Below are 27,756 nucleotides of genomic sequence, written 5' to 3' on the forward strand. Positions count from 1 at the left end.
ACCCAGGTGCCCTGCCCCCCGCCCCCTGCTTTTTAAACAGTGTTTGATATTCCATGATCCTCATTACCTTTAAGTTCCTCTCCCGGGCTGTCTGCCCTTCAAGGTATTCCCTGAGTTACCTGTGTGTTATGCATGGGATCGTGGCACTCCGCTGGGGCATAAGCCTCCTTGCTCCCCCTCCTCCACCTGTGAGCAAGTCACTTCAAAAGTCAGAGCCACTTTCCCTCCATCTGCACTTCTGTCTGCCTTTCCCAGCTTATTTTGTCCTATGCACTAGCCAAGCTCAGTGCTTCACCCCAGTGCCCACCACTTCCACAGACCCCGAGTGGGGCCAGGCCTTTGCTGAGTCCTTCTCTCTGCTCGGAGTGCCCATCACAGTGTGTATAACCGATAGTCTCTTATGTCTTAAACATCTCTTAGGGCTTGGCCTTGTTGTCACCGTTCTGTGAAGTCTCTGAACCCCGCTGGGCTTAATGGCACCCCTTGCCCTGTGCTCCCATTTCCCCCACAATGGCGCTGAGCGTAGCCTACACTTCCGTCTTCTGTGGGAGTCGGTGCTGCGGGGCAGAATTGTTTGCAGCACTTTTAAAAAATACATGTGCTCAGGCTTGACTTCTGTACGCACATTCAGTCTGTTTGATACCTTATGGACTTAAGAACCAGGGCCTCCGTCAAGTTCCTCTGTGGAAGAAGTGGTTTTTACTTGTCGGTTATTGCCTGGTACCTGCAGTCTGTTCAGTGTGAGATCGGAAAACAGCAAATATCTGGAGAATATGCTGGGGCTAGAAGGGAAGATAGGCCTCAGATTGAAGCATGTATTGATTGGTAGGAACTGAGACAGAGTGGGGTGATGGTGAAGGAGGGCTTTGTGCTTGATGTGTCTAGGTCATTCTATATCTTTCTGGAATGTAGGGGAAGATGAAGAAAAGGAGCTGTCTTCCTCCGTTGGCTGCAGTGCACTCACCTGAGGGCATTCACTTGCCCAACTCCCACAGACCCACCAGGTCCTTCAGCCTGGATAGCTGCTGTCCTTCCCACCTGCCATGCTTGGCGGATGTCGATTTACTAGGACTGTAGATCAGTAGTGGCCTTGTCCTCGTTCTGTCTGCTCAACCGATAAACTAGACCTTTCCAAACAAGGACACTACTAGTAAATAATGAGAAATAAACACAGGAAGTCTAAGAAAATAAACAGAAAGTGAGCACATCAGGGGCACCTGGGTGGCTGAGTTAAGTTCTGACTCTTGATTTCAGCTCAGATCATGATCTCAGGGTCATGAGATTGAGCCCCACATTGGGTTCTGCACTGATCATGGAATCCACTTGAGATTCTCTCTCTCCCTCTGCCCTTCCACCCACTCTCTCTCTTAAAAAAAATTTTTTTTAAATTAAGTTAAATTAAAGAAAAAAATTAAATTGAAGGAAAAAAAGGAAGTGAGCACAGTAGCTCAAATTTCTGCTTCTGTGGTGTTAGACTTGCTGGGACATCAGCAAGGCTGGTGGTGCTGCTCCTCTGGTAGAAATCAGCTTCTTCACCTACGGGGCTCTCTTAGTCTCATTTGTTCTAAACTATACTGTAAACCCAAAGAGTGAACCCTTGATTGGACAAGGAGACTAAATATTTTAGGGTGGTAATGACCCTCCCAGACTCATGGGACGTGGGGAGTCACTGCTGTCAAACCTGTCTGCCCTATTCCCTTCCCAGGGCAGACCAGAGAAGAAGCCTGCTTCTTTGCCCTTCCTCTTCAGAAAACTTTGCTCTCGCCACAGTGGACCACCTTGGAATTCTATATTTTTAGTTCCCAGGGAACCGGAATGAGGGAGCCCCTCATTCTTGAGGTCTTAAGAGATCGCAGAAGAGTCGCACCTTGAACTTGTGAAGGATGTTGAACCCAGGTGTTCACTTTCTCCCCAACAACTTCTGCCTTCTGGAGAATTATGGTTAGCTTCCTCATATTCTTTCAAGATAGTAATTTGTAAAAATCTAAATGTTATAGTTTTACAGTGTCAGAATAGCTGACAGGAAAAATGTGTGTTCTCAAACGATGTGGTAGGTTACTGCCCTCTGGCCATGCTGGGGATGCCTCAGAGCGCTGTTCCTACTGCACAGACTAGTTGCAAAATTCCCGGCCCTTTCCCACAGGCAAGGCACATCCGCCGGGTTCCTTCCTCATGTGGGGCTAATGAGCATCTCACTTCCCCATATTTCACCTCCTTGTGTCGGGGGAAGACTTACTGCCCCGCATCTCCCTCCTTTCCCTGGAGCAGTGCCTTACTTAGTTCAGGAATGAATTAGAGTCCATGGGTCCACCTTACCCAGGCCCCAGCTACTCACCGTCCCAGGGATGGGACATATTATTAGCTACGTAGATAGATGGTTTAGATGAAGTCTGTGCACTGTTTAGGCTTGCTTACTATTAACACAGATTTTAAAACCTATAACATTTTTGGGGGGTGCCTGAGTAGCTCAGTCGGTTAAGTGTCCAACTCTTGATTTTGATCCCATGATCCCGGGATCAAAGCCGCTCCGGGCGCCCTGCTCAGCAAGGAGTCTGCTTAGCTCACTCTCCCTTTCTCCCTGGTTGTGCTCGTGCATGCTCTCATTCCCTCTCTCTAAATAAATAAATAAATAAATAAATCTTAAAAAAAAAAAAAAAAAGACCTTTAAGATTTTTTAAAAATTTTTTTTACCATTTGGAATAATGGCGACTTCCAAAAAGTATGTATATGCTCAGAATCTTCTGCTCCCTAGCCTTGCTCTTAAAGTGCCAGTTAACATGAGCTGACTCACCTGAAAAATGAAGAGAAACCAGGTGAGAAGAGTTTCTTTTTTAAGCTGTTCTCACACCTTCAGGATTTCCCTAAGAAGATCTTACAGTAATTTTAGATGTTTTAAATGACAAAGTCCACCCAAAAGTATTCTATACTGATTGGGTCTTCTCCACAGATGGTCATGTTTCTATTAAAAATTAATGCACACATGAGTGTGCACGTGTGTGCACACACACAGTTCTGCCGATGGTTATCTGAGCTCACATGCCCCTCAGTATTCTTAAAGGGGTTCGTAAGGCCAACTGGCAGTATTTTCAGTTTAGGAATGAATGACGTGGGCTTGTATCTCTCCACTTGCCCTAAGCCTCCACAAGAGGCTTATTCCCTTATTCCCTATTAATCTTGTTTGGTCTTCTAAAAGGTTTTGTTGAACTCCATTGTCCATTGTTCAGAGACTTGAGTTGAATTTCCTGCTAAAAGAGTCAGAGTATGAAACTAAGGGGCTGGTAGGGGAAATTTTGCTATCTTTGTTCCTGAAAGTAAAGAATATGAACTTCCTTGTAGTGGTAATTTACCGTACCTTAGAATCTTATGTAGAAATTGCAAAAGCCTCCAGAGAGCCTAGAATCTTAGGCATGTCAGCTAGACTTTAATTCATGATTTACTAGCTCTTTTTACTTCACTGAACTCTGAACTGCAGTGAAGCTGGAAAAGGAGCCATAATGTTGTGGTGTCTGAGGCAGAAGAGACTAGAATCAATAAAGAGCACAAGGAAGTCCTGAATCCACGTGGAAAAGAGCATGACAGTACAGGTCCTCGGTGCAAAGGAGGGAGCCAGAACATTATCCTATTAAATTTTCAGCAACAAAGTAATTGTTAGTCCATTCATCTTTTCCTTAAAAATGATTCACATCTTCATGATGGAAAAAGATATAAAGGAGAAATGAAAATGAGCAGACACATTGACTTAAGGGCTCCTAATTCCCTTTTGTTTTGATGGTCGAGGCTACAGATGGAGATGATTCTGACCCACGCTGAGCCTTTCATTCGGGGGGCTAAGGCATTCATTTTGTGGGCTCTCTAACGCTGTCCCCCTGTGCTTGGTTTCTCCAGAGGGAATGGGACCCTGGCCCCTTCCCCACTTCCTGTGACCGGGCCAGCGGCCGAAGTGTGTATGGGGATGCCTGTGAACCGCCAGCAGTCAGACTCTTCAGAGATGGGCTCGGATGTGTCCCCCAGCTGCGGTCTCAGCGACCTGAGCGGAGGGGGCAGCCTGGACAGTCGAAGCAGCAGCTCCCGCTCCAGGAGTTTGACTTTGGTGAGTGACTGCTTTCTTTAATGCTCTGGCTCCCTGGTTTTGTGCCAGCCCCCGCACCTCTTTGAGGAGTATCTTACCTTCTTGGGTTCACGAGCTTGACGTCTCGACATACTTGCTTCATGGAGTGGCATTTTATTTGTAATCATCTTAAGATTTGCACAGATGCAAAGCGTTCCACTCAAATCAGATCTCACACTGTGGCCGGTAATCCGGCTGCTGAGACGCGGAGAGGACCGTGCCTGAAGTCCGTAACCCACCCAGCAAAGGCCCACTGCCTTTCAGCTCAAAGGGCTGAAAGGAGGGGTGCCTGGATGGCTCCATCAGTTTGATCATCCGACTCTTGATTTTGGCTCAGGTCATGGTCTCGAGGTCGTGAGATCGAGCCCCACCTCAGGCTCCAAGCTCAGTGCAAAGTCCACCTGAGATTCTCTCTCCCTCTCCCTTTGCCCCTCACCCCTGCTTATGCTCTCTCTTTCTCTCTAAATCAATCAATAAATTAAATCTTTCTTATAAAAGGGCTTGAGGGGTACCTGGGTGGCTCAGTTGATTAAGCATCTACCTTCAGCTCAAGTCCTGATCCCAGAGTCCTGGGATTGAGCCCCGGGGCGGGCTCCCTGCTCAGCCCTCCCTCTCCTCCCTGATCTCTCTCTTACTATCTCTGTGTCTATCTCTGTCTCTCTCTCAAATAAATAAATAAAAATCTTTTTAAAAAGCGAGGGGGGATGTTGGAAGGAGAGAAGCACTTCATGGGGCAAAAACAAATTCACTTTGAAACTGATTTTTACCTCCTTTGCAAATGTTAAGTGCTATTGTATCCCTTTCTCTCAGGATCCAGGCCCTTATACAGCATCAGAAAGCTTTGGCAATATTTACAGAAAGGGTCTTTCTGTTTTAAAGGTGACTCTTCTATACCGCTTGCCCCTCAAGATATTCATCTTTCAGGAGAGAGACCTTTATATTCACAGAGGGAAGGACAGGTTAACGTTGGGCCCACTGAGAACTGTTTCGGTTGTTCATCTCAGTCCCTTGGAGTGGGGGCAGAATTTCCTTCAGATACACTGAGTCCTAAAATTAACCCCAATTGTGCTGAACTTAAGACAACTATATATGGCAAAGAGGGCAGTTAATAGTAATGATAGAGCTTTATAGACTTCTACTTGGATCTTTTCTTAAACCATCACAGTAGTATGAAATAAATACTATCTAATTTGATTCATCCAAAAAAAAAAACATATATTACAAATTATTCCCTGAATATCTGGGAATCTAGAAAGCCTTAATAAAGAGGAATTTGGGCTGTTGTTTTTTTTTTAAGATTTTATTTATTATTTGACAGAGACACAGCAAGAGAGGGAACACAAGCAGGAGGAGTGGGAGAAGGAGAAGCAGGCTTCCCACTGAGCAGAGAGCCTGATGTAGGGCTTGATCCCAGGACCCTGGGATCATGACCTGAGCCGAAGGCAGACGCTTAACAACTGAGCCACCCAAATGCCCCAGGCTGCTTTTTAAATTTAAGTTTATACAAAGGACCTATTAAAAGAATATGTAGAGGGGTACCTGGGTGGCTCAGTGGGTTAAGCCTCTGCCTTTAGAAATATTAGGTTCAAAGGTGGGAGAGATTACAAATCTTTTACATTTATAAATATCAGGAGGTCAAGATGGGTAGAGTGAGAACAGCATTAGCTGTCTTTGGGGAAGGATTTCTGAGCCATCACTGTTGGTCCGCATAGGTTTTACAGTGGGTTTGAATAGGTATCAGCAGGACATTCCCCAATATACTTATAATTTCTCTGAAATCCAAAAAACCGACATTATGCATGTTTCAAGTTGCTTCCTTTTTACTAAGCAGTTTGTATTCTAAGAAACAGCTCAGCATAGTAATAAACACAGCATATTAGTGACAGGCCTGAGTTCAAATTCAAATTCATCGCCTTTGGAACCTGGGAAAGTTAATCAGTCACTGTGTTCCTTAGTTGTTTTCTTCCTGAGTTACAAACAGGGGTGCTGGGATAAGAATTCTTCCCCAGGGTGACTGTGAGGACGCGCCGGCCAGCACATAGTCCACCCTTCCTGACGGCAGCTTCCTTGGCAAGTGCCTTCTTAGCTTCCAGGCTGTGTGTGATTCTGCCTCATCCCGCCCCAGCTTCTAGTGGGATCCATGCTCCCTGAGTCATGTCTCTGTCTTACCAGTAGTCTTCTGAGTTTTTCCTTCAGCCACTAATGATGAGATGGGAAAGGGAGAACCCCTCTCCCCGCACCCAGCATCTCACACACTCCCTAATTCTGGCGATCTCACTCTGGGGCATCACTTTGGAGTGAACATCCAGAAATCCTATCCTCCGTGGTTCTTTCCTCTCTGGTACCATCCTGCAGTGGGACTGTGACATGCCTGACTCTTCTGTTCCCTGACTCTTCTGTTCCCTGGCAGCACCCAGCACTGTACCCAGTGGAGCATAATTGTGGGAACGGCATGGCAGATTCTGGTTTCAAGAAGTACACGGTGAAATTATATTCTCAGGATGCATGCATGGGTGGGTGTGACCACGTAATCCTGCCACGTGCCCCACTTGGCTCCCTGTTTCTCGCTGTCTGTAGGAGGACACATCCCAGTCTTGTTCCAGCACCTTCTATGCAGACCTCTGCTTGTGTGCAAGTGTTTTCCTTTCTGGAAGAGTCTCAAGACGACTTGAGCTGCCATCTGTGTCATCTCACAGTTGTGTGTTCTCTATAGAGAGGAGCGGCACGCTGAGAAAATTTGGCATTTTGATTAGGACTTTTTTTTTTTTAATTTTAATAAACATATAATGTATTTTTATCCCCAGGGGTACAGGTCTGTGAATCGCTAGGTTTACACATTTCACAACACTCAACGTAGCACATACCCTCCCCAATGTCCATATCCCCACCACCCTCTCCCATCCCCCCTCCCCCCGATTAGGACTTAACTTTAGTGAAGCGCTGCCTTAGCAGCCGGCCCCTTTCACCAGTGAACTAGCCACACCATTACAAAAACGTGTGAACTTTCAGGGAGTCTGAATGTGGAGAGGAGCTCTTTGTGTTTTGATTCTACATCATCAGGTCTTTTTATGACTCGTCTTTTTGGAATGAGACTCAATAATAGTTTTGCAAACCCTTGCCTCCCTGAACCCCCAGCCTCATGAAAGACTAGTCAGGGACTGTGCTTTCAGGCCTCTACACTGTTTTGTATTCCGTGCACCTCTTGGAAGGCTCTTTAAATAAGAGATCACCTAGTTCCGCCTTAGGGAAACATTTCTTTTAAGCAAGGTTATTTTTTAAAAGACGATAAAACACGAAGGCCTGGTGTTAAATGAGAGTATCCTAATGTTCTCAAACACTGGTGGAAGGGTTGCCTGGGTTGTAACAGATCTTTACACAATGGAAACTTTTCTCCTGAGCCAGTGCAAGCTAAAAATGAAAATAGATGCTTCAGTAGGCTTGTTCTGGCTGCCCACATGGCCACCATGACGACCGGGGCTGTTCCAGGAGGGCAGAGGATGTGGTCTTTATCACCGAGAGGCTGGTTGTATTTGGATATGTACTTTATTTCTCTTGTAAGGAATTCTGCCTCTGAACACGTTTTAATGAAAGGCAGAGCTAGAACGAGAACAGATTAGCCAAATCTTGAAACACTTGAGTAAGAGGATACCTTTTGAACGTGTTTTTTCTCCCCCTCTGGAACTTGAGAAGGATGGCTAAATGCAACGCAAGGCAGCACATATTCACGAAGCTGGGAGGGTGGTTCTAGAAACTTATCCTCAGTCCGTGATGCAGATTCAGGATAAAAGTTTCGAGAAGAATCTGGAGACATTCATACGTGATAGCTGTTTAAGGGGCAAAGGAAACTTTGGGTGTAGGGTTCCCTGTATTCTTAACCCCTTCAAGCTGGGATCTGGAGCACCCATCTCACGAAATGCCCAGGGAAAGATGGCTGCCCCCTGCTGGTGTGCTTGGGTGCCACTTCTGTGTGCGGCCCTGCAGCCTGCAGGCCTCCTGGGGCTTCTTCTAGAAGAGAAAGTGACCACCTGCTTGGGAAGAGTTGGAAACTCTAGCTCTGAAGGGACTTGGTAATGCACACGCTTCTTTGAGGGAGGATTAGAAGCACCTCGAATCCCCAGGCATACCTCCTATTCATTTTTATCTCTAACTTGGGGCCAAACAATGATCCAGATTCACTACCACGTGTTTGGAGATCTTCTATTCAGTGCACGGTCCTGCAACCCTCCCTTCACCCCGAGCTAACAAACGTCAGGACCCTGCAGTCACATAACAAGCCTGTGGTCAGGCAGCAGTTGTCAGCTCCTGATTACCCCCTTCCTTCTCCAGAGCCTTTGATTGCCTTTTGGCCTCACCCGTTTGTCATGGAATAAGAAGGTAGAGCAAGCAGTGGTGAGCTCTGCCTGCGTGGCTGGGTTAGGTGAAGTCCGGGTCATACACGGCAGTGGGACACATAAGCGGCCGGGTGATTGCAAGGAGAGGACACAGAACCTAGGATGGAAAGAAGAAGCAGGGGTGCCTGGCTGGCTCAGTCAGTTAAGGGTCTACCTTCCACTTGGTTCATGATACCAGGGTCCTAGGAAGGAGCCCCACATCGTGCTCCCTGCTCAGTGGGGAGTCTGCTTCTCCTTTGTCACTTCCCTTGCTCATGTGTGTACTCTCTCTCAAATAAATAAATAAAATCTTAAAAAGGACTGGTCAGCAATGAACCCATCTTCCTTTCTACACTGGCTCCACTTGCCAGTCAAAGCAGCCATTTTATGACAAAGCACAAATAGCTTTTGTAGAAGTTCAATTCAGTAAACCCCAAAGTCAGACTACCGCTATGGTAGATGATGAGCACAAGGCGGTTTTCAGCCTTGCAGGAACTTGCAGTTGGGTGGCATGGGAGGATCTGGGTCAGCACAGCGGGCTCCAGAGGGGTCTGGGGTGGGGGTGGGGTCTCGATGGCTGGCCCACGCCTGGTGGGGGTGCTTCATCTTCGCCAGGACTCCTTCCTGATACTGCTGGCGGAGGGAAGTTACAGGCCTCAGGGAGCCCAGCGGTGATCCTTGGAAGCCTTGAGTCTTCAGATCTATAATCAAAACTGGGCGCACATCTGGTCGCCCACTGGTCGGTTTGTGTCTCTTTCCGGCCAGAAGTACAGGGTTCAGTTAGCGCTGGGGAAACCTCACCGCAGGGACGCCTAGACCATAATGAAGCCCTTACCCCAGGCTGTGGGGCGAGCCATGTGCACTTCTGCTCTTGGGGTGGGGGTGGTGGGCCAAGGTCAGCACAGCACGTACAGCCGCGTGGAGTTCTGTGCGGAGGCCGAGATTGGTATGCTTCCCTCGGCCGCCGTTTCCCTTCAGCTTCGGGGGTGGGGGCATCGCTCCTCAGCTTACGGCAGTGAAGCCCTGCTCAAGTGAGGGTCATTTTGGTGTGTGAAAAAAGCAAATGCAAAGCCCCGTTTGTTAGACGTCTGCCTTCGGCTCAGTCAGGATCACAGGGTCCTGGGATCCCCCGCACTGGGCCCCCTGCTCAGTGGAAAGCTTGCTTCTCCCTCTCCCATTCCCCCTGCTTGTGTTCCCTCTCTTGATGTCTCTCTCTCTGTCAAATAAATAAATAAAATCTTTAAAAAAAGAAAAACAGAAATTGGGATTGGGGCACCTGGGTGGCTCAGCGACTAATTCTTGGTTTCTGTTCAGGTCATGACCTCAGGGTCCTGAGATTGAGCCCCGAGTCAGGCTCTATGCTCAGCACAAGGTCTGCTTCTCTCTCCTCCTACTTCCCTTCCCCCACCCCCTGCACCCATTTAAAAAATGAAACAAAGAAATTTGACTTCACTGCAGGTTAAGATAATGTGGCAACTCCTTGTGAGGGAGAAAAAAAAACCTATAGAACTCATATCTGTTCTAGACAAAAAAAAAATCATAAACAAGATTATGATGTCTAAAAATATTCTTGAGAAGTTCTCAACTGCCAGTCTCTTAGGTAGGCAGCCTATAGTATTTGTTTTGGCAGAGTGTGATTTGATGTTCATATTTGCTTTTTTTTTTTTTTTTTAGATTTTCTTTATTTATTTGTCAGAGGGAGTGAGAGAGCACATGAGAGAGACAGCATGAGCAGGTTAGGGGATGGAGAGAGGGAGAAGCAGGCTCCCCACTGAGCAGGGAGCCCAATGCGAGGCTCGATCCCAGGACCCTGATAGCATGATCTGAGTTGAAGGCAGATGCTTAATCAACTGAGCCACCCAGGTGCCCCACAACTCCAATTTCTTTGTTTAAACAAGAAACAAAACAAGGGGCTCCTGGGTGGCTCAGTCAGTTAAGCCTCCAACTCTTGGTTTTAGCTAAGGTCATGATCTCAGGGTCCTGAGATCAAGCGCCACATCGGGTTCCCTGCTGAACATGGAACCTGCTTGAGATCCTCCCTCTTCCTCTGTCCCTCTCCCCACCCACTGTTTGCACTCTCTTTCTCTCTAAAATAATAAATCTAAAAAAAAAAAGAAAGAAAAAGCTTCAAAACTTAACTAATTCAGTACTTTTTTAGGTAGGTGTTTAGCATGAGTATTTTAGGCTTCCTTGACTTTTTTGTTTAATCAAACAAAGATTTTTTGTCCTCTCTACATTTTCCCTTGAAATGAAACTCCTGTCCCAAATCTGCACTCCTATAGGCATCTCTAGGACTGTTGACAACAGTCAACTGTTGGTAACATTTGCTATAAAAGTCTGTCATCCAGGGGCACCTGGGGATGGCTCAGTGTTTGGGCTCAGATCATGGTTTTGGTGTTGTGAGTTTGAGCCCCATGTCGAGCTCCAAGCTCAATGCAGAGTTTGCTTGAGATTTTCTATTTCTCCTTCTGCACCTCCCCCCACTCATGCTCTCTCTCTCTCTCTCTCTCTCACAAATAAACAGATAAAATGTTTTTAAAAATAAAACCTTACAAGTCTGTCATCCACCTTATCAGGATATTCCTCTCAGAGCTCTGATGGGACTAGGTAGACATTTCTTCTATCATCTTCGTGTAGGAGTGGACAGACATCTGCAAGACCAGGACTTTGTCCTCCTTATGGGAGACGTATATAGTAGTATCCGTTGTGATTACTTTAGTAGATTTAGCATTTGAATTTTCTGGTTCAAATATAATAGAAATTATTTCTGCACAATTATAATATACGTAATAGGATAGAAATGTATGTATTCTCACATTCTTGAAACAAAGTGGTATTTCCCTTGGAGAACTTATAGACATTACCTGGAGTCAGCATGGCAGGGTAGAATCTGGGGGGAGGTATGGTTTTCTAAAGAGTTCTTATAGCTCTGGAGATTGGTAGCCCAAATTGGTACATTAAAAACACCATTTATAGAGGGGCACCTGGGTGGCTCAGTGGGTTAGGGCCTCTGCCTTCCGCTTGGGTCGTGATCCTGGGGTCCTAGGATCGAGCCCCACATTGGGCTCTCTGCTCATCAGGGAGCCAGCTTTCCTTCCTCTCTCTCTGCCTGCCTCTCTGCCTACTTGTGATCTCTGTCAGATAAATAAATAAAATCTTTTAAAAAATAAATAAATAAAATAAAATAGAAACACCATTTATAGAAAGGGGATTTTAAAAAAATGTTCTGCTGTCAGCCTACTTCCTTCCAAATACTAATACAGTTCCTCAATTCCCTTCTTCCAAAGAAAGCTGCTGTTTTCATTTATCTTCCTTTCCTATCTACTTAGTTCTTTGGAACTAAGTTAGCAAATGCCACTTCCAAAACCCCACGAGCAAAGCGGGGCCACCACCACCAGGGCTCCCTCCCTCCTCCACGGGGCCCACGAGGCCCCTGCCTTCCTTGTTTTCACTACATGACAGCGCTGTTGGGATAGTCACATACCAGACAGTCCACCCATTTACAGTATGCCCGTCAGTGGTTTTTAGTAGATTCCCAGAGTCGGGCAGCCATCCTCACAGTCACATTTAGAACATTTTCACTGCCCCTGAAGAAGAAACCCCATGCCCATTAGCAGTCATTTCCATTTCCCCCAGCTCCTGCAGCCCAGAGAAAACACTCACCTACTCCCTGGCTCTGTGGATTTGCCTATGCCCCCTGCTTTCCAAGCTCTGCCTCTTCCCCAAGGCCCGAGTCTTCCTCTCACATCCCTGTCTGAGGGAGGCAGCGCAGGCATCTCCTGGAACAGGAGGAGTAGATAGGAACCCTCTTGCACAAGGCCATGCGCCCCTTTTCTGGCCCTGAATGTTCCCCTGCCCGTGGCACTGGGGCTTTTCTCGGTTTCTGCCTTCTTTCCTCTCCCAGGTGTAGGCAGAGGGGGCTTCATATGGAGGGCAGTTTCTTATTTGGGGAATTAGGCAGCAGACCGAGCCCACAGCTGTTTTTGGCTCTGCCCCTGAGGTCAGCACTCAAAGCCAGGCTGAGCTCAGAGACTATGCGTGGGAATCCACACCAGCCTCCCTGCCAGCCTATACGTACTCCAGCCTCTAACTCTGGGGAGAGACCTTGGATGGGTTGGGGATGCAAAAATCTGAGTCTTCCAGGACCCAGGCTTCTGATCTTAAGTAAGTATGTGACTAAAAACAGAAATGAATAGGATAAAACAAAAAAGCAAGAACACTGAGTAGTTGTATGACCCTTGGGGTCACTTCATTGGCCCTAAGCCCAGTGTTCACATCTTCCAGTGAGGGAGGTGGGCTGATTGATCTGTGTGTTGTGTCTTTCAGCCTGTGGGTCCCACAATCTGTCCTAGAACACAGAATGGTTGTGTAGGAGCTGCCCTTTCTAAGCCCATTTTTCAAATGAAAACTTACGCTGGGATTTCTTATTCTGAGGTTATTGGGGCACCTGAGTGGCTCAGTCATTAAGTGTCTGCCTTCAGCTAAGGTCATGGTCCCAGGGTCCTGGGATCGAGCCCCGCATGGGGCTCCCTTGCTCAGCAGGGAGCCTTCATCTCCCCTTCCCTCTGCCTGCTTCTCTCTCTCTCTCTGTCAAATAAATAAATAAAATATACTCTGGTCATAGTTTACGCCCCTCGCTTAGTGTGGGAAGTTGGCATGTGTCTTAAGCTGAAGATGTAGTTTCAGGCCAGCTGCCCATTTAATTCTGCTGTCTATATGCCTAACCAACGTAGATTATCTAAAATTCTTGTGCATAACCCTCCTGAAACACTGAGTTGGGAAAGGAGAAGTAGGAGGAAGAGTGTAGAGAGCATTAATTTATTTCTGTAGACATTTTGTTTGGTTATGGCTGTTATCATCATCTCGTCATCCTAACAATATCCGTGATGGTTGTAATTATTAACTACGGAGACCTTTGTTATGCTAAAAGCCTAATGATTTTTAGATGTGGAATTTTTTTTCCCTCCAATTACTGAGCTAAACCACTCTGCATGGATAGGAGAAACATTTGAAATGTCTTCTGGTGAGTCTGGGAAAGGAGGAGAGTTAAGAGCATGTGTGCTGAATGGTTGGGGGACAGGTTGGTCTGGCAAGAATAAGGTGTGTAGAGAAAAGATGAGGCAGGAATGGCCTACACCATCCATGGTGACCCTCCAGATGATCCCACCAGTCTTCGAAAAACTCTAGAAAAATCACAAAATGAACGGCGTTGCCGATTTCATATGAAGCTTTCCTGTTCTGGTTGCCAGAGGGACAAAGTAGTCAGATGTGGTAAAGAGACAGCTGACCCTTTGTTCACAGTGACAGGATAGCCTGTAAACTCTGTGGGTGGTCCGGGGTGGGTAGGCATCAGATATATGAGGCCCCTCTTTAAGTGTGACGTCTAGTAGGGCTGGAAAGCTGGATGACGAACAACTATGGTAGAGAATTTAAATGAGGAGCTGATTCTACATTTTATATCTCTCTGAAGTCCCACCTCCTCCTTTCTCTTCCCATCACCCTTGCTCTAGTTTAGGTGACCTTGAAGTCTCGTCCAGATCACTTCCCACATCCAGTATTTCCCGCATGATAGCCAACATGATTTCTGAAACACAGATCTACCTACCCCATGTCCCTTTGTGTTTGAATCTCACCCACTTCTTTCACATTATTAGCCGATATTATTTCCTTGACAAAGTGTTCCAGGTCAGACCACTTCCCCAAACGTGTGAATTGACACCCATTTCCCTAACAGGAGAGTCACCTCATTGGAACCATTTCCAGACTCTGAAGTAACTACCTCTTTTCTTATCTAAAGCCCTCATTAGATGGTCAGGTAGACTTTTGTTATATTTACATTGCCTGATGCTTAGTAGATGCTCAAATATTTGAATGTATGATTCAGTAGATGTTATGGAGAAGGCTGGAGGTGTGGTGGCATTGGAGGTGTGGTCACCATGGAGGATAGGTAAGATGGGACTATGCAGAGACAGGCACTGCTGACATGAAAACAGGCATAGGAGATGGCAGGTGGTTTGATGTGTACACAGCAAGACTTGGCAGACCACAGCCTATAGGCCAACTCTGGCCCCCTACTTGTTTTTGTAAATAAAGATTTATTGTAACAAGGTAGGCTCTTTCATTAACACACTGCCTATAACTTACACACTACATGAACAGAGTTGAATAGTTGTCACCATAAAGTCTGCAAAGCCCCAAATATTTACTCCCTGCCCTTACAGAAAAAGTTTACCACCCCTAAATAGAGTAGAAAGGGCAGAGTGGTAGGAGATGAAATGTGAAAAGCAGGTAGGGCCAGATCCTGAAATTCTCAGAATAAAATGTAAGTTCTTTAGTCACATGTTATGTAGATGATCATATTGGGGGTTTTCTTTTTATTTTTTTAAAAGATTTTATTTATTTGTCAGAGAGAGGGAGAGAGAGAACGCATAAGCTGGGAGAATGGCAGGCAGAGGGATATGCAGTTTCCCCGCCGAGCAAGAAGCCCAACGTGGGACTCGATCCCAGAGCCCTGGGATCATGATCTGAGCCAATGGCGGACGCTTAACTGACTGAGCCACCCAGGCATCCCTGTGCTGGGTATTTAAAAACCCATTTCTCTTTCCGTTGGTCCAACGCTCAATAGAAAGTACTCAGTCAGGAACACCTGGTGCACATTTTCCCTCATGGTACCCTGCCCCTCTTCTAATGCCCCTTACGCTGACCATGTTCTTAGAGGAAATATTGAAGCTCTCAGGGAGTGTCTACTGCTAGGTATACAGACTGATAAAATTACACAGACCTAGTTAAAATGAACCTGCTCTCATTGCAGCTAGAGAAAAAGTATTCTGAAATTCTGTCCCCCCCCCAAAAAAAAAGTCTTAGGAAAGGTGGAGCAAAAAGATAAGCTAGGAACTAAAATTAAAATCTTAGGGCAGGCACATTGTTTTATAAGTTGACATTTTAAAAAGAAGGGTATACAAAACCTGATCACAAAGATAGGAAAATGACAAGCCAGTCTGTCTTGTGAATACACAGACGCCAAAATTCTAAACAAAGTATTAACAAATCAGATTCAGTGACGTATAAGAAAGATAACATCACAACCAGACAGGACTTGTTCCAAGAATGCAGGGTTGGTTTAATATTTGAAAATCAGCCGTTGTAATTCAGTTCATTAGCAGAATAAAAGAGGGAAAGCATACGCTCCTGTGTCCTCAGCCTCCTCAGCCAGATCATTCTTTCTGTGGGGAGCTGTCTGGTGCCCTGTGGGCTATTGAGCCCTCTACCTGCTAGAGACCAGTGACTCCCACCCAGTCGTGATAACCAAAAGTGTCTCCACATTGCCAAGTGCCCTGTGAAGGGTTACAGCACCCCCAGCTGAGTATCACTCTAATATGTAAAGAAAATGATTTGACAAAATTCAAAACCCATTCATTATATTAAAACCAACATGCTCAGCAAATTAGGAATGGAAGAAATCTTTCTTAATCTGATGAAAAGCATTTTTTAAAAAAAAAGTCTACAACAGGGGTGCCTGATGCTTAGTTGGTAGAGTGTGGGACTCTTCATCTCAGGGTTGTAAGTTTGAGCCCCACTTTGGGAGTCGACTTTACTTAAAAATAAGTAAACATACAAACAAACAATACAATTTAAAAAAAAGGAAAACCCTATGTCAAACATTATACTTAATGGAGAAATATTGAAAGCTTTCTCTCTGATACTGGGACCAAGACAAAGATGCCACTTGTATTCAGCCGACTTAAGAATCCAGCCAGTATGACAAGGCAAATGAAAAAAATGAACAGGACATGAGCAGAATGGAAGGAGGAAATAAAAATCTCTCATTTGCAGACACCATTGTGTGTGTAGAAAATTGAAAAGAATCTACAAATAAGTTGCCAGGATTGCACAACAAATTGGTTGAATTTATTTATTACAAGATCAGTGTACTTTATATTTCTATATACCAACAGCAATTAGAAAAAATTTTGAGTGACACCATTTAGGGGCGCCTGGCTGACTCAGTCAATGGAGCATTCAGCTCTTGATCTCCAGGTCATAAGTTTGAGCCCCACGTTGGATGTAACATTTACTTAAAAAATAAAAAATAAAAACCTAAAAATAAAAAAAAATTTTTTTTAAGTGACAGCCTTTATATTAGCATCAAAAAAAACATCAAATACCTAAGAAGACATATAATGACAACCGCATAAAATCTCAGACTGGAAACCCCAAGACATTCTTGAGGAGAGTTGAAGAACCAGATCAGTGCCTCACCAACGTTAGTGCATCAGTATTTCCCACAGTGTATGTTAATGCACAGACCCAAGACCCTTAATGCTTTAGATTCAGCCCATCTGAGGTAGGGCCCAAGAATTTGTAGTTCTAAGTGCTGTGCTGAGTTCCTACGGTTGCTGGTAAAGGCCCACAGCTCGAGAGCCACTAATTAAATAAGGGAGGATGTATACCATATTTGAGGATTCAAAAAACATTGGAAAATTCAGTTCTCCTCATTTGAGGAACTTCTATATAGTTCCAAAATCCCAACAGAGGTGTGTGTGTATCTGGGTGTATGGGAAACTGACCAGCTGAATCTAAAATTTACATGGACATAAAAAGGGCCAAACGAGCTAGCACAGACTTAGAGAAGAACAATAAACCTGGAAGGCTTTTAAACAGCCAGATAGTGAGACTTATAATTAAAACAGTGTTTAAGGCACGTCTGGGTACTCCAGTCAGTTAAGCAGCCAACTCTTAGCTCCAGCTCAGTACATGATCTCGGGATCATGAGATCGAGCCCTGTGTTGGGCCCCACACTCCGCACGGAGTCTGCTTGAGATTCTCTCCCTCTGCCCCCACCCCTGCTCTCTTTCTCCCTAAAACAAGTAAATACATCTTTAAAAGTAAATAAATAAAAATTAAAAATGGACAGTGGATTGAATAGACATTTTCTCAAAGAAGGTATCCAGATGGCCAGCAGACACGAAACAACGCTCAACATCAGTCATCATCAGGGAAATGCAAATCAGAACCACAGTGAGGTATCGCCTCACCCCTGCCAGAATGAGTAGTACCAAAAAGACCTACTTCTCCCTCTGCCTCTGCCCCCAGCTCCACCCTACCCCTGCTCACGCTGCCTCTCGCTCACTCTTTCTCTCAAATAAATAAAATCCTTAAAAAAATAGAACTGTTTAATTGGTATATGAATAGACAAGTAGGCAGGTAAGAGAATTGATAAACAGACCCAACACGTGGACTGTCACCTGACATACAACCAGGGGGACCTGTAGGGGAGAAAGGACGGTCTTTCCAAGACCTGGTGCTGAAACAATTGGGTATCAATTTAGAAAACAATGAACCTTGACCACACCATACACAGAGGTTCATTCCAGACTCATTGTAGCACTGAATCGCAGAAGCCTCGCCAACCAGAATGCCCGTCCAATTGCTAGTGAATGGCAGAAGATATTCGCAACAAATATATCCAACAAATGATGTCTGTCTAGTACTGTATTTTTTAAAAAGACAACTTGATAGAAACCGAACAGGCGGCACTTCATAAGAGAATCTCCAAACAGCCAGTGAAGTATTATGGGGAAAAACAAAAACGCAAAATTGTCTTCTTGGGAGCGGCTGGAAAATCACAATGGGATGCTGGCCCACGCCTGCTGGGGAGGGAGAGTCAGAGGCGGGAGCCCACCAGGGACGAGCTCGTGAGACAGCTGTCTGTCTGTGTCTACCAAAGCAGACGCATGTCTGTGACCCAGCCCATGCCATTCTGTCTGTCTGCCCACTGAACCCGGCTGCAGACAGTCCCCCTGCCCCGAGTCCTCCTGTCTTCAGGATTAAACTGACATAGCCAAGGCAGCTTGAGAAATTTGCATGTCTTCTTGGTTTAATCATACCAAAAACAAACAAATGCCTTAAATGGTCTCCAAATTTGTGAAGCCTGCAGGCCCTTCCATGGGCGGCCCGGAAGTCAGGGGCTTTGGGCGGGCGAGCATTTGTCATTACCTGTCAGATCCCACTGTGAAAAGCATTCTCCGGTGCCACCAGGGTCAACAATTTTTTTTTCTTTTTTCTTTTCTTTTAAACCCAACATGGGGCTTGAACTCAAAACCCTGATATCAAGACCTGAGCTGAGAGCAAGAATCAGATGCTTAACCAATGGAGCCACGCAGCCACCCCACCCTGGTCAGCTCTTAATCACATTTGCTTCTACCACTTTTTCTGTTGTTTTATCAAAGTTTGCACTCATAGAGGGTCAGGCAGTTTCATAGGGTTATGAAAACACCCTCCTCCCATTTCCTACTCACTAGAAGACGTGACTTTTTTCTTTAAGATTTGTTTATTTACTTGAGAGAGGGAGCAAGCCAGAGAGAGAGAGAGAGAGAGTGCATGAACACAAGTGGGGGCAGGGGCAGAGGGAGAAGAAGACTCCCCGTTGAGCAGGGAACAGAGGCGGAACTCCACCCCAGGACCCTGAGATCATTATCTGAGCCAAAGGCAGCCCCTTAACCCACTGAGCCACCCAGGCGCCCCTAAAGGATACAACCTTTAACACACCCTGTTTCTTTGTTACTTCCTTTATCCTCCTTCCACTGCCACTATCTACCTTTTACTATATGTCCCATCAGTATTTCTTGTGTGGGGTAAATATTAAATATGCATATATTTAAGTCAAACTGAGACAGCTCCATCTTTCTATCTGCATCTTTTTCACTTAGCTTTATATTCTTTTGAAAACACCGTTTATAACTTTCCATCTGTGAACGTGCCTCAATGTGTTTAACTGCACCCTTATTGTTGGACATTTTGTGGTTTCTTGTTTTGCTTGTTTTCTTGCTACTGTGAATACAAATATAATTTATATATCTGTGTGTATGGATGCTTGTTACTATAGACAAATGGATTCGTAGACATATGCCTTTTCTCATAACTTCAGTTTTCTGTGGTTAATAACTATCTGAGTTTTATTTGCTTGCATCTTGTTCCTCCCCCTCTGGCGTGCTCTGAACTAGACTGGTTGTTCACTGCACCACCGACATCCTGGGAATGTCACTGGCCTCCTGGGATTCCCTTTGGCTTTCTCTCATGCTCTCTTGGGCCCCAACTCCCGTGTCTTTTCTTGGTTTCCTCTCTTGTCCAGGGGAGCAGCCACACTACACCACCACCCTGAGAAAGGCATACGTGGGAGATCCATAGTGTAGTCCTCACGTGTCTTAAAAGCCTCTTTATTTTATCATCACCATAATTTGGTTAGGCATAAAATTCTAGTTCTCAGTTCACTCAGAATTTTGAAGGAATCCTGACGTTTCTTCTGGCTTCCAGTGATATCACCACTAAGAAGTCTGTTGCTATTTCAATTCTTGGTCTTTTGTTTTGTGACCTGATTTTCACTCTGGGAAGCTTTTGGGATCTTGGTCGGCAGCACCCTGAGGTTTCAGTCTGCTTCATTCTTGCTCATTAGGTTGTCCTCATGGTGACTTTCCACCATGCAAACTCTGGAAACTCAGAGCCTTCAGTTCAGTGACCTCTCTTTGAATTCTCTTACTTATTTATTTTGATACTTTCCCCTCTACTTTTCTGATTTATCTTTTCAGAGCCTCATTATTAGATGTTGGCCCTCCCATACTTATCCTCTAATTTTCTTGTCTTCCTTCTTTTTTTTTTTTTTAATGTCTATTTGTTTTACTTTACTCATTTCTCTACTTTTTCTTGTGGGCTTTGATTTCATTTTTCAGTTCTGCTGTCCTGGTGTTAATTTATAAGAGCTGCTTTTGGTCCGTTGGGTTTTTTTTTTTAAGATTTTATTTATTCATCTGACAGATAGAGATCACAAGTAGGCAGAGAGGGAGGCAGAGAGAGAGAGAGGAAGCAGGCTCCCCGCCAAGCAGAGAGTCTGATGCGGGGCTCCATCCCAGGACCCTGGGAACACAACCCGAGCTGAAGGCAGAGGCTTTAACTCACTGAGCCACCCAGGCACCCCAAGAGCATTATATTCTTGATGGATTCAGTGTCTCCTCATCTCGCTGAGGGCATTCATAGTCATTTTTTAGAAATTGTCATCAGTTCTCCATAGTTTGTTTTTGTTAAGTGTTTTCTTTTTTGTTTGTTCAGGTATGTCTTTCATGGTAGAGGTTTTTCTCAGCTTCTCGCTGATCCTTCTGCGTGTGCACATATTTAAGAGAGGTTGAGAAGCTGATTAGAAATTCTGTGTGGGGTTTGTTAACTTGTCTTCATCTGTAGGGAGATCGTGCTGAGCTGCTCTGTTGGGGAACCCGTGGGGCCGACCCCTTTGGGCCCTTGGACGTTCAGATGCCCCGGGGAAGATTTCCAGGTTTCTGTCCCTAGAGCACCTGTTTGGCTTCATTTACTCCCTGTTTCCATCACGACCAGCTCTGCTTCAAATCCCTCTCTTACCTTCTTTAAAAAAAAAACATCTAGTTTTCTGCCAGGGTGCCTCATTCCTGCTGAACCAATTCTGCTCTTTCCACCGTCCTCTTGCTGCCCCCCGCTCCCAAAACTGTTCTGCACCCCCAGTGCCTGAGCGGGGTGAGGGGGGGGTGCCTGAGGGGAGAGTCGTCCTCAGCAGGCTGGTCCCTGGCTTCCCGCAGCTGCTGGCAGAAACTCAGCTTCCCTGGGTCTTCAGAGTCGGTTACACCTGTCCTGCTGCTGCCTAACTTCCCACATTTTGTGGCTGCCGTCTCCTCTCCTACTATTTTTGTCTTTGTGATTTGTGCCTGTGCCTTTAAAACAAATAATAAATTCCATTGTTTTAGAGAGGTTTCCAGTGGAAGAGGACATAAGTACGTCCATTCATGTCACTCTCTTTGACCAGAGATGTCCCCCGCTGCTCTTGGGGAAGACATCTGAGAGCACTCCATTGAGAACACTGGTCCAAGGAGGTTTGAAGAAGAATTATTTTTCTTGTCATTGACTCATCAGGAACCATAAGGCTAGAGCTCGTAATAGGTTCTAAGATGCTTTCTTGGCTATAGCTTCTTGGCAGCGTTCTTTTTCATGCAGGTAAAATGGGGAGGGACACGTTGGTCCATGGGGCCTCCCGAATGTCAGACTCTTCCCAACAGGAACTCCGAGGGGGCTGTGGATCCTATCGGGCGCTGGGTGCAGATCCCGACTTTGTCTTGCTTTCTCTCTTGAGCGAAATGACTGTTTGTTTTTTCTCTTTTATTCCCAATCCCCACACCTGTCGTACAGGATGACGAGAGTCTGAAGTACCTGACGCACGAGGAAAAGGATGTCATCCTGTTTTTCGAAGAGACCATCGATTCCCTGGAAGACGACTTTGAGGAGCAAGTCCTGTGTGACGGCCATTCTCCGGGGTCTCTGGAGGAGCGTGCTTCCGGTCACTCAGAGCCGGGAGAGGTGATCGACTTAGTGCAGCCGGCACCAGAGGTGGGAGAACCAGAGTGCCCCCCGGCTGGGACAGCCACAGCAGGTGAGGACATCCCCTGTGTGTGGCCAGAAATGATGCTGTGGGGCTCATCTGGTTTTTGCAGGGTAGAAGCATGGTCTCGCTAGTTTGAGTGTCCAGCCAAGCAGATGCTTTCGTAGCATATTAGGAGACAGCCTCTGAAGGGAGTTTCCGAAAGGGCCAGGATAAAGAATGACACTAGCTGGCCACACGAATCAATTCTTATGTGAAGGAAGGAATGAAGGAGAGAAGGAAGGAAGGAGAAAGGAAAGGAGAGAGAAAGAAAGAAAGAAAGGAAGGAAGGGAGGGAGGGAGGGAGGGAGGGAGAGAGGGGGAGGGGAAGGGGTGAGAAATAAAACTGGAAATGAATTCCAGGTGTAACAATTCATTCTACGAAGAAAACAGACAAAGTACTTACATTTTAGCCCTTAGGTTTGATCTCAGATTTTGAGCAATCTTATACCCCTGTTTCTCTAGCATGACTTTTCAAAGTAAGAGTATTTGAACTGAGAAGTCTGCTGGTTCAGGAAAACCGGAAAAGAGCAGACAAGAGTTTGGCTCAGCATCTAGTAGGTTGTGGGTTTGTAGGTTTGCTTGATTCCGGGCGGCCTCCAAGGAGAGGCATGAATTTTGTCTTTTGAATCCTGCGAGAAGACCAGACAAGATGGACGAGGTGGGATTGTCTGGCACTATTTTTCCTGATTGGAAAAGATCCTCGAAATAAACTTCAGCAAGGAGATGAAGATTGGAAGGATGAGGGAGAAACAGAACGGAAAGTGTTTTGGCTCTTACTACAAAATACTACCATTTGCCACAAGCCTCTAGAAATATATTTTCTTCCGTGCGCGCACGTGTGTGTGCGTGCAAGCGACGTGCGCAAGGCTGGGTGTTACACCAGATTCCACAGACTGGGGTTCTCGGCTCCAGTGTGGAGCTTTGCCTGTAGCCATGTCAGCAAAGAAGAGACTGAATAAGAATTTCCCGTTTTTATCACACTTCTTTGAAGTGTACTTCCTAACGTTAACTTAAACCTGCTGATCCTTTAAAAATGCCAGATTGTATACTAGTGCCAAGGGAAACACTCACCAAGAGAAAGCCGCCCTGCCCACCCGTCTCTACCGTGACATTTTCAGGGCAGTGGCAGTTGCCTTCTCCAGCAGGCACTGTGTGAGAGTCTGAGACTAGGGGACAAATAAGATGCGGCATGCAGTTCTGCCACGAGAGACGGGTGTGTGGATGTAGGTGCCCACAGTGTTGGGTGGCCTGTGATCCATATCTGTTAAGGACATCGTAAAGGCTCAGAGGTGTATTGAGTTTGACCCAGGGCGTCTGACACAACCAGCTAGTCTTCATCTAGAAAAACCTGATGCGGGGGTGCCCCCCAACCTTTCCGCCTCCATTTCCCCTCAGCAACACCCCCTCCTGAGGTGGGTTGTTATTCCGTCCTGGTCCACACCTCCTTAGAAGCCCACATGCTCCGTGTGCATCCCAGGGGCTGAGCCTTCAGACTGGCGTCTTCTACCATCCCTGACCCATCATGCCTTCTCATCACGTGGTGGTGAGACTCACAGGGGAGGTTAGCTGACAGGATGCTGACATTATGCTGCTGAAGTTGGCTTTATGTCCCTTGGAGGCCCTCATGAATCCAGTGGGAAGGCAGTGGGATGCATTTATTTTTACCTAACATGGTACCTGATGAGGATTCTGTCTCCTTTTCAGGGACTGGCCCTGTTGGGAAGGAAGACATTCCTGTCCTTGAGGGCAGGAAACCAGAAGCTGGGGATCCTCCCTCGCCAGATCCAGCAGCTCCAGAGGCCCCTCCTGTGCCGCCCTCCCAGCCTGTGGCCACAGCAGCCGCGCCCCCTAGGAAAGAGCTGCTGGCCTCCGCTCCCCCCTCAGAGCACCCCAAACTGCCCCGCTCCGTTCCCACTCCCCTGGTAATCGCTCAGAAAATGTCTGAGAAGGTGGCAGGAAATGAAGGGCTTCTGCCTGCGTCCCCCTCCAAGGAGAGCAAGCCAGGGGACTGGAGGACACTGCCTTCGGGGGCCCCTCGGCATGGGGACCCTTTCCTGTGGCACAAACACACAGCCCAGCCCGCACCCAAGATCCACCGCTTCCCAAGCAACATCAGCGTGACCAACAGCGCAGGGAAGGAGTTCAACAAGACCATCTCCAAAGCAGCCGTCAACGTGCAGGAGCGGAAGGCCCGGGTCTTGGCCAACATCAATGGCGTCTCTTTCCTGGCCGCGGGGGAGGTGGAAGACCGGGCCCCCAGGGTTGAGGTTGCTGAGCTAGGGACGCGTGGCCAGAGCAAGCCAGGCCCCATCCACGATGCCGCGTCCACACGGGCAGGCAGCCACACCGGCACTCTGCAGTCCAGAGGCGTGCAGACAGAACAGTGCCCGCCATTGGCCAATGGCTTCCAGAGCATCCACGACGTCCTGAAGAGTGAGCCCAGTGCCTTCGTCTCGATGGGGAAAACTGTCACCTTCCGTCCAGACCCGGCACTGGCCGGCAAACTTGCACGGCAGAATGCCAGCAGGAGCCTTTACGAGCACCGGCAGCCGGACTGCAGCCAGGATGCCAGGAAGCGGTCGGGGTCACTGCCCAGGGCTGTTGGGTTCAGGCCCCAGGGTATCACTGTCCAGTTCTCTGGCCGCGGCTCCACGGAGGAGGCCCGCCGGGAGGCCCTGCGCAAGCTCGGCCTTCTGAAGGAGAACTTGTGATGGAGGGTGGGGTGGGGCTGGAGAGACAGGATGGCCAGGCCCATGTGGCCTAACACAGATGTGCCCGTGTGAGGAGCAGTGGCCACGGTCCCAGGGCTGTGCCCTGTGGAGGACAAGAGATGACAGGTGCCAGGACTCCGCGGTCCGGGCGGAGGGAGTGGGGACAGGAAGTGTGCCCGACTCCGCTGCCAAGTCCGAGCAGGGCGATCCTTCTGGGAGAGTCCGGCCTCCTATCTTGTCTTCCTTTTTCCTGGAGCTCAGAGAAGAGCCCTGAAAACCCTAAATGCCATATCTTTTTTTTTTTTTTTTTTTTTTTTGGATTTAGAAGGAAGAGGATTGGATCTGATCTGTTATTCTTCAGTCTCTCATCTAGACTCTTATCCCAAAGAGGGAACACCCAAGGCATTTAGATCTCTTACACTTAGTTATCCATGAAAGGGATTGCCTCTTCCTTTTCTGAGAAAATAAAACAGAAATGCCCGTTCAATTTTTATAACATCTCAGAGAGCATCTCCCTTGGTTTTTCTGTTTGTTTCTCAGGGGTAAATGTTGGTGTGTTGGCCCTAGATGTGCCTTTATTTCTGGATATAATTTGGCTTGCCCATGTGTTGCTTTGGGTTTTTTTAAAATTGAATATTGAAATGAACCCTTCAGAGTATGATTTACTGTAATTTTGAGTTACAGGAATGGAATGGGAAGGCTGGATTTGGAAAAGGTGGTAATTTTCAGCAAGCAAGTCCCATCAGACTATGGGGGCTTTGTCACTGGGAGATATGTGGGTGAGCATGTATGGTGTATATACCTGTCTATGGAAACTTGTGTTCACACGCACATACCTTCGTGAGTCCACATCCACAAACGTTTTAAGACCCTATCAAGTAACTACAGGATGTAAGCCCTTCCTACTCTCGCGATGGACACAGCCGTCCCAGCTACAATGGCAGACATAGAGACTGGAACATTTAAGGACACATCTCCATCATCTCCATGATCAGAATGCTTCTTACTCACCCATGGGTCGCTCTGTACCCAGGGAAGGTAATATTTCAAGTAGGCTTCCAGAGAAGCAAGATAGTTGTTGGGTTTTTTTTTTAAGTGAAGAACATTTTTAAGGATGTATCCCCTAATTTTAACCTGATTTCAATTTATCACCCAATTTTACTTGTGCATGTTGCAAGGTAGCTAGTGAACAAAAGGAAACGAAGACATTCTTGAGATCCCTCATGTTCTGTGAGCAAGATCTCAGGATTAGTTTTAAGGGGGAACAAAACCCCAGCAAGCTAGGTTCCACAGTTCTGAGTACTGCTTTTCTCCCAGACTGTGTGTTACATGCTGAGTTGTAGCCACAAGCATGTTATTATTAAAACTATTAAAGGCTGGAGTCTTAAGCCTCTAAAAATAGACTGGGAAGGGCCCCAACTGCAAGTCACGCCCTTTTGTTATTATGTCTCAGTGAGTGAGTGTCACAGACTGGGTTTCCTCCTGTTGAGTATTATTTAAATTAAAACTTTTAAATGCGCCGTAAAACACATCTTTCGTAGTATTCAATTTGCCTTGTAAGTTACATAAAATGATTGTCAGTTTTTCCTTAGGACTACGGTATTTAGTGTCTCATCCAGCCCATGTCCTCCTAAAATAATCTTACAGATTCTCGATGGTCTTAATTTAAATAGGTGCTTTGATTTTACAGGTTTTCAAAATAGTTTTTATTGTGTTCCTATTTAAGTTGGATTTTGTTTGAAGAATTCTTGAGGGCTGTATTACCCTTTCATAAAGTGAGATGCCATATACAGTGTTTAAAAGAGGGTCTTGATATGGCTAACATTTTAAATATCCTTTAAATATGAGAATTATCTCTTGTATACTATCCTATGACTTCACTGTGATTAAGGTCAACATGACTATATATTAGTATATTTGTTCTCATGATGACTGTTTTGAAAAATAAATTTAGAGATTTGTCTTAAGTATAAACAGCTTTGTTTTTGCATTTTATACTTGCACCCAATTATTTTCTTTTAAATTGTTATATCCTTCCCTTGTATTTATTCATAATTATACTGGCTATTACTCTGGCCATTTCTTGTGCCCAAAACCCTAGTAATTAAAGGCATGTGTTTTGTACAAGATTCAAATGATAGCTATTAATGCTGTTATCTGTATACCTATCATGTTAATAAAATCATCTAGTTTGGGGGCCCCTGGGTGGCTCAGTCAGTTAAGTACCTGCCTTCAGCTCAGGTCATGATCCTGAGGTCCTGGGATGAAGCCCCACATCAGTCCTCCCTACTCAGCGGGGAGTCTGTTTCTCCCTCTGCCCCTCACCCTGCTCGTGCTTTCTCTCAAATAAATAAATTAAACTAAATTAACCTCTAGTTTGCAGTGAGGCATTAGTTCCCTTGTCATAACTATGCGATAGGACATTCACAAAGGCTCATCTTCAAGGGAATGTTAAGGATCACATTTCAAAGCAAAATTGTAATGAAAAGAAAAGATTAATATCAAGTGCCCAGGGTTTTTTTTTTTTTTCTTTTCAAAGTGATACCTGTAAATCACATTCCGTTTTTATGAAACTCTTTATCTTAATACTTAAAATAGGGGGGGAAAGAATTCCTGCTTTTAGGAAGGTATGTACACATGCCACTGAAGTCTCCTCCGCACACAGTACTACTTCGCAGATACCACAGCAACAATCCACACACAGTACTACTTTGTGGATTCCAGAGTAACAATCCACACATAGTACTACTTCACAGATTCCAGAGAAACAATCCGCACACAGTACTACTTTGCAGATACCAAAGTAACAATCTGCACACAGTACTACTTCGTGGATACCAGAGTAACAATATGTACACAGTACTACTTCACAGACTCCAGAGAAACAATCTGCACATAGTACTACTTCAGTAGCAGAGTAACAATCTATACACAGCACTACTTCACAGATTCCAGAGAAACACTCCACACACAGTACTACTTCATGGATACCAGAGTAACAATCCACACACAGTACTACTTCATGGATACCAGAGTAAGACGCCACACACAGCACTACTTCCCAGATTCCAGAGTAACAATCTGCACACAGTACTATTTACCAGATTCCAGAGAAATAATCCACACACATTA

The 27,756-nt window shown here is 45.9% G+C and overlaps 1 protein-coding gene across 2 annotated transcripts in view; it reads left to right on the plus strand.

Annotated features, from left to right (window-relative positions):
- The window catches only part of PROSER2 (proline and serine rich 2), a 43,346-nt gene extending 16,531 nt beyond the window's left edge, over positions 1–26,815 (plus strand). For both annotated transcript variants that reach the window (XM_080810480.1, XM_080810479.1), the window contains exons 2-4: positions 3,886–4,090; positions 21,682–21,922; positions 23,618–26,815. In XM_080810480.1, the coding sequence (XP_080666606.1) occupies positions 3,947–4,090; positions 21,682–21,922; positions 23,618–24,624 (1,392 nt within the window). In that variant the 5' untranslated portion in view covers positions 3,886–3,946 and the 3' untranslated portion in view covers positions 24,625–26,815. The remainder of the gene's footprint in view (positions 1–3,885; positions 4,091–21,681; positions 21,923–23,617) is intronic.
- Positions 26,816–27,756: the final 941 nt, after the last annotated feature.

This window comes from Martes martes, assembly GCF_963455335.1.
Source record: "Martes martes genome assembly, chromosome: 8".
NCBI classification, from domain to species: domain Eukaryota; kingdom Metazoa; phylum Chordata; class Mammalia; order Carnivora; family Mustelidae; genus Martes; species Martes martes.